At 39.1% G+C, this 7679-nt stretch overlaps 1 protein-coding gene across 5 annotated transcripts in view; it reads left to right on the forward strand.

Annotated features, from left to right (window-relative positions):
- The first annotated feature begins 2975 nt into the window (after positions 1-2975).
- The window catches only part of grm1a (glutamate receptor, metabotropic 1a), a 33154-nt gene continuing 28450 nt past the window's right edge, over positions 2976-7679 (forward strand). For 3 of the 5 annotated variants that reach the window (XM_016293294.1, XM_016293297.1, XM_016293298.1), the window contains exons 1-2: positions 2976-3041; positions 4555-5411. In XM_016293294.1, the coding sequence (XP_016148780.1) occupies positions 4676-5411 (736 nt within the window). In that variant the 5' untranslated portion in view covers positions 2976-3041; positions 4555-4675. Of the gene's footprint in view, positions 3042-3641; positions 3664-4554; positions 5412-7679 lie in introns of those variants that run through there. The other 2 variants (XM_016293295.1, XM_016293296.1) reach the window with 2 other exon arrangements.

Raw genomic sequence — 7679 nt, forward strand, 5'->3', positions numbered from 1 at the left:
CTTTAGTTTTTAAAAGGCAGCATTTCTAGATAGCATAACTTAACGTACCAAAACTCAACCTACTTCAGATAGTTTATTTTTTTTAATTATTTGACATAATTTTGGTATCTGACCTTTGTTGGCCCATATTGAGTGACAGGCAAGAAAAAAAGAAGCAGGCGAACGCCTCTGAAAATATTGAAGAGATTAATCCAAAATAATTCCTTGTCTTGTGTCAGTTTTACAATAATTCGTCTTCAAGCGCTCACGAATCGGTGCACTGAAACTATTAAAATAATCATTTTTGTTAAAGTATTTTATTATGTATTGACATTTCACCAGCAAGCAACAACTGCTGTAAAATCCCATACAAGTAATGATTAATATTTGTCAAAACTATGTTAGTTCAGAAGAAACAAAACTGTAGGCTATGAATTTTGTTTATAGGATTATAACATGACAGATATTGGATCATGAACTCTTGCTATGCTGCCACCCAGTGGACCAACCAAGTGTTAAACCTTAGTGTCCAGGTAATTTTTTTTAAATAAAAACTGTTCATATTTATATGCACCTAATAACATAGCAAAAAAAAATATATATTATATATATATATATATATATATATATACATATAACAAAAGAGCAGGGCTAAACCGAAAAATAATTATATAATAAAAACCGAAAAATATCTTGGATTATATCAAATACTTGGATTAAGATGAAAATACACTGAAAAGTAACATTTAGTAAGACGTAATGGGTCTACATTTCACACCTCCTTATTTTATGTTTTTGCTCTATCAACCTTAAATCACCAGAGAGCACCATTGCAATAAATATTGAACCGCATTTTTGTTTTATAGGCCTAGATAATCTGTAGTCCAATCCAGTTGTATCATAGTTTCTATACCCAGCTAACTGGAAATCAGTATCAGTTTTTTAGGCCTGAAAAATGTTGCCATTAGATAATATTGGCACAGCCTAAATCTTTGCACGTTAACTATTGTCTACAATTAAACATGGCCAAGTCTAGAAACACCAGAAGTGTCATTCTGTCAGCAGATGGCGCTGTATACTTTCCCACCAAATTCACTCTCATACTGCATTTACTAGTCCAATCTTTCTAAATAGAGTTCTGCTCTGTCAGTGAATAGAGAGTAGCCTATAGATAATATCCAGCCTATCATGTTGCTTCACATGAGATTCATACCAAAATATGTATTACTACTGTTAAATATGCTAAATGTGAAGCATTTGTTTAAAGGTACAATATGCCAGTTTTGCCGCTAGAGGTCGCGTATTCAAAACAAACAAAGAAACAAAGGCGTAGTTAGATGACACCGTGACTGGGTGTGGAATCATGGGAGTTGTCGTCTTCATCCCCACAGCCGAAGCAATCCGACGGGACTCGGGCAGAAATCATGTTCATGGATGAGCTAATGATTTATTAACGTCGTAGTATGAAGCAGGGTGAGGCGGAAAGCCGTCGAAGTGAAACGAGGCCGCTGAACGAGCGCGTCTTTGGTGTTTCCATGTTTTCTACAAAACAAAACCGGAAATCGAGGGTGTATGACGTCATTGGCAGGAGACTGAATGACACTATAGATACGGTCCGTGTCACTAGTGAAAATTGCTTATTTTTCTGGATTTAAACATTCTTCGAAACATTTGGGATAATGTAAGTACACAAGTCAGCAAAATATATAAAACTGTTCTAGTGGTTTTTGGATATCTTAATAAAAAAAATCTTACATATTGTGCCTTTAATTGTGTTGTAATATCCATATGCATATTTCATGTCTCTTACCACAAAGTATTTTCACAGAAAGAAGTTCATCCCTTGCTGCCTGCACCATGAAGCCTTTGTCTGAGGACCAAGCTCTTTATTCATCTTAATCTTCAATCTTGTCATATATTTGTCAATTAAAGTAGAATGTACTTTTAGGCCATAGAAAATTCGACGAATAGGCTTCACACCCATTTTTCCAATATTCCCAAATCATCATTAGTAATTTTGAACTACCTATCTAAAAACCTGCTTAAAGCAGCCTAAGATGGTTTGCTGGTTTAAACTGGTTTAAAATGGTCTCCCATGCCGACCAAGCTGCCAGCCTGGACAAGCGGTCTTAAAAGTACAGATTCCTTTTACATTGTTTTATGTTCGTTAATAATATGTTTATGTTTTACATTGTTTTATGTTCATTAATATGTTTATGTTTTAAGAGTATGCAAGTTCTCACAGACCGAAAAAGTTCAATTGCAAATGAATACGAGCTTTTTAATTTCACCTAGCGAGTCTAGCCACCAGAAATCGCGTTGGTCTGAGGTAGCCATAGCAACAGAAGCCCGCTCGAGCCGTTCGGATCTGTATGGGGTGTACATAAACATAATTGCTGTCATTATTTATTACTTTTCAAATTTATTACAGATTTTTAGATAACCTACATAATAACAAGTTTATCACAAAAATAGTGGTTTGTTTAAAAATAGTTGACATTTGTTATTATGAAAGTTGTCAATCAGTCCACATCGTATGTTCCATTTGATATTTAGCGCTGTCAAACGATTAATCGCATCCAAAATAAAAGTTTTTGTTTATATATGTGTGTGTACTGTGTATATTTATTATGTATATATAAATACAAACACATGCATGTATATATTTAAGAAAAATGTTATGTTTATATATTAAATATATTTATGTATAATATAAAATATAAGAATATAAATGTATATACATGTAAATATTTAAAATATACACACTCTATGTGTGTGTATTTATATATACATTCTAAAAATACACAGTACACATACATATATTATGTAAACAAAAACTTTTATTTTGGATGCGATTAATCGTTTGACAGCACTAAATTTACATTCACATCACTACTTATTTGACGACTTGTACCGACAGGCCAAGTCTGGTGGATCCCGCCCACTAACATCAAAATGTTAGAGAGAGAGAGAGAGAGCTGGGCTGCACACTGATAACTGAAGTATATCATCAGTGCAGCAGCTGTCTCAGAAGGAGGTAAAGCGATGTCTCATTGACTCAGGTGCGTAATGATCGAATTCCTGTGTAGATGTTTCCATTGTTGCTTGTATTCTTGGTAACTGCAGGTACAGACAGATGTGCGGCAATGTCAGTCAATGAGAGTACAGGAGGCATTGCATTGTAATTATGGCTCATTTGTCACTGAGTGCAATCAATTAAGCCACTGATGCTTATAAATGCTGAATGGAAACGATAGAAGAAGCGTAGAAACGATTCTGGATGTATGGCATAAGACATTTGTCTTTGCTGTTACGCATCATACGGCACAATAGTTATTTTTTAGGATTCTGTTTTCTCTCTTTCCCTGAATTTAGACTTCGATTAAGATTGTAGTGAGATGAGCGCATTTTACTTCTGTTTTAAAACAAGTATATCTTGTATAGCCTATAGTCGCATTGGGTTTTAAGGGGACACAGTCTGTGGTTCTGTGTGCAAACACATTGCATCCAGTAGTTGTGCTTTGACTACAAAGGCACGTCTTATAGTTTCATTGACTGTCCGTCATCCGGCTGTCTGCGCTGTCCGCGGTGCTGAAATCGTCCCTGCAAGGACGTGAAAACGACGACCTCGCCAACAAAACTTGGGAATGATGCTCATTCTGACACCACATGTTTCTTCGACCAGTGAGTCTTTCGTTCGATAATTATATAGTTTGTCTTCATAGTTCACAGAAAGCTTCTGAAGTGTCACCTAACAGAGACCGGCGCGTATTACGTATTTTGATTTGAACTTTGTGTTTTAAGCTATGCGTCTCAAACTTTAATATAATATTCCTTTGTCTGCTACTAAAATTAGTTCGTAAATATACCGCTTATTCTTAATCTATGTAAATGAATGCCAAAAGGGTTATAAAGGGTGCTGTTGTTACAAAGTGCCCCACTAGGTGAGCTCTAACAACAACCGAAAACATTTTACATTTTGTGCACGTATTGTGGTGATCAAATGTGCTTGTTCAAATAATTGTTATGCCACCCCACCCCATATCATTTAAAATAGTAGGCCAATAATTAAAAACTGCAAATGCATCAAACATTTGCTAAAAGCATAATAGTTACGGAACTTTGTGGCCTATGCACTATCACATTTTGTGCAATCTTTTGGGAAGAAATAAATGGGAAAGTTTTACAACCCCTGGAAATAGTATTTCTAGTTTTAGACCGATGAAAAGCGTGTGGCTTTATTTATCAGATGAAACGAAAACTGCTGATATACCACTTCTGTCATCAATCACACTTAAATTCTAAACCAAGCATAATCCATTTGATTTGTTCCATACATCTTTTATATTTTACTGAGTCTTACAACTGTAATCTCAGCATTTAGGCTGGTGGTCAGAGTGATTTCACCCATGTAGCTCATTTTTAATTGGGTAAACTGTTACAGCATCACTCCCCTACTTCATCGGTGTTAAACGATACGTTGCACTGACCTTTAATGGATGCATGCTTTTAAAACGCTTTTTTATAATAAATGCACTTGTCTTCCCTAACTAACTCTGTGTTATGTTTTCTCAGCAGGTGTCAGGGCGCATTCATGTGGTCTCGCGTGCGCATCATGGTCTCTTAATTGAATCTGGGACTGCAGAGAAACGAGCACCGCTGGCACGAGCAGCTCGCAAGCTATGCCCGTCACACAATGTGGAACATGGCACGCTTGAAGATGCCCTGGGTCTCGTGCGGACACTTTCCACTTTTCCTGTGTCTGTTTCTACCGACACTCTCATCTCATGCGCTTGGGAACATATACAAGCGTTCGGCGGTCCAGCGCGCGGCGGCCCGGTCTGTCGCCCGCATGGATGGCGACGTGATCATCGGTGCGCTGTTCTCCGTGCACCACCAGCCGTCCGCAGAACGTGTGGCCGAAAGAAAATGCGGAGACGTGAGGGAGCAGTACGGCATCCAGCGAGTGGAAGCGATGTTCTATACGCTGGACCGTATTAACGCCGACCAGAACCTGCTGCCCAACATCAGCCTGGGCTGCGAGATCCGGGACTCGTGCTGGCACTCTTCTGTGGCGCTAGAGCAAAGCATCGAGTTCATCCGAGACTCCCTCATCTCTATTCGGGACGACAAAGACGGATCTAAGTGGTGCATCGACGGGACCCCTTCCAACCAGCCTCCTCCTAGCAAGAAGCCCATCGCTGGAGTCATAGGTCCGGGCTCCAGCTCGGTGGCCATCCAGGTGCAGAATCTCCTCCAGTTGTTTAACATCCCCCAGATCGCTTATTCGGCGACCAGCATAGACCTGAGCGACAAAACTCTCTTCAAATACTTCCTCCGTGTCGTGCCCTCTGACACGCTGCAGGCGCGCGCCATGCTCGACATTGTCAAACACTATAACTGGACTTACGTGTCTGCTGTTCACACGGAGGGTAAGTCCGTTCTCGCTGTTCCTTTTGTTAAAAGTATGAGACCTTTAAACAACTTTTCTAAACGACGTAAATGCCATACAGGTTTCACTGAGGATTGTAACACGTTTTCGTTGCTCATTTTGGCTCATTGACTCAAGCTTCTGTATGTGTTTGCTCAAAATGTTTGTATAGTTTAGAAATCTACAAATGATCCCTAAACTGTGTAAATTAGTAAATTAATGTGAGCTGGTGTCTTGGCAGGGGCAGACTGGGACAAAAATTCAGCCCTGGCACTGTAGCCACACCGGCCCACATTACCACAGTGACACAGCCCCACCCACGGACACACACATTCACTACTTACATTTGTGTACAGATGGTGAAATAATATAAGCAGTACCGTATATGTAACAGATATTTAAACATTTAATGTATGTGTCTGGCAAACGATGCTTACTACTTTTTAAAGAGCTCACGTTTATAACAAATTTACACATACAGTAAAAACAAAAGAAAAATAATCTGAGGATGTTGTAGAGTCTGTGTGCTGTCTGTTTATGCCATTTGTCTGCTGTTACTGTCATTCTCTACAGTATGTTGTTCTTTGTTGTCACTGTCTGTCTGTTGGGTTTTTCCTACCTCACTCCTCCCTGTCTCTGCTTGGCCTACTGTAGCATCCTTCTTCACAGCACTGGTGTTGAAAGACCAGGGGTCTCTGGCTGTACTGATTCCAGCAACATCCTAGTTAATGAACACAGTATATGACTTAAACATTACAGCAAAATATTTTCTCACTGACTGCTCTCAACATTGGAATACACATGAATACAAACAAGTAATAATAGCAAAAAAGGGCTTGACTCTGCAGTCCACCCTACCTAAGGATTAATTGCTTACTGTAAACTTATGTACTGTATGCGTGCTCAATGTTTTATTTTAATATATGACTATCTACATATTCAAAGAAAAGTTCACTACAAATGTCTATAGTACTATGGCTATTGCTATAGGTTTTTGATGTGTTAGACAATATTGCAAGTAGCCTACATCAGTTTTTACCCTAAATACCACTTTGTCTGCTGATATTTCAGTCATTCAATTTAGTAACAGGCTCGTTAACACTTAAGTTAACCAATTATCACGAAGCAATGACATTTGAAAATATACTGGGGTTCTACGCTAAGCTTACAACTGTTTAATACAATGTAGGCTGCTGTCAAAAAAAAAACAAAAAAAAACACAGGAGCTAACTGGCAGAAGTAGTGTGAAAATGACTTGCGCTAAGCTGTATTTTCTGTTTTCTTCTTACCTCTGCGGCACTAACTGTTCTCCGCTGCAGCAGCCGAATTTAAACCTTTTGAAAAGAGTTCAGTTAATTTTACGCATTTAGCAGCGTCGGACTTAAGCCCTTTTTTTCCTTTCTCAAAGTTTTTCTGCACCGCCTTTCCTTTTTTACAGTCCATTATCTAACTTTTACTGAAAATTAGCTTGTGTTGCAATCTCTGATTTTGACTGAACGGTTCGGTCGGCCCATCTCGGGACCAGGCGGCCGGCCGTTGCCGACTGGGCCAAATGCTTAAAGGGGTCATATGATGCTTTTTTATCATTATTTTGTGTATTTGGTGTAACAGAATATGTATACAATGCTTCTATGTTCAAAAAACACATTATTTTTCAAATACTGTACATTATTATAGGTCCTCTATGCCCCGCCTCTCTCAAACGCTTCGTTTTCTACAAAGTCCCTCCTTCCGACAAGCGCAGTCTGCTCTGATTGGCCAGCTGACCCAGTGCATTGTGATTGGCCGAACACCGCAAGCACTCGTCGGAAATGTAACGCCCCTTACCATAATCGTGAGCTTCATCTTTCAAAATAAATGTAAATCGGTCGGCCCATCTCGGGACCAGGCGGCCGGCCGTTGCCGACTGGGCCAAATGCTTAAAGGGGTCATATGATGCTTTTTTATCATTATTTTGTGTATTTGGTGTAACAGAATATGTATACAATGCTTCTATGTTCAAAAAACACATTATTTTTCAAATACTGTACATTATTATAGGTCCTCTATGCCCCGCCTCTCTCAAACGCTTCGTTTTCTACAAAGTCCCTCCTTCCGACAAGCGCAGTCTGCTCTGATTGGCCAGCTGACCCAGTGCATTGTGATTGGCTGAACACCGCAAGCACTCCTCGGAAATGTAACGCCCCTTTCCATAATCGCGAGCTTCATCTTTCAAAATAAATGTAAAGACAGTAAATAATGTCATTAGTTTTACCATCAGTTCAAGCCC

The sequence above is a fragment of the Sinocyclocheilus grahami genome, unplaced genomic scaffold, assembly GCF_001515645.1.
Source record: "Sinocyclocheilus grahami isolate Dianchi unplaced genomic scaffold, SAMN03320097.WGS_v1.1 scaffold301.1, whole genome shotgun sequence".
Classification (NCBI taxonomy): domain Eukaryota; kingdom Metazoa; phylum Chordata; class Actinopteri; order Cypriniformes; family Cyprinidae; genus Sinocyclocheilus; species Sinocyclocheilus grahami.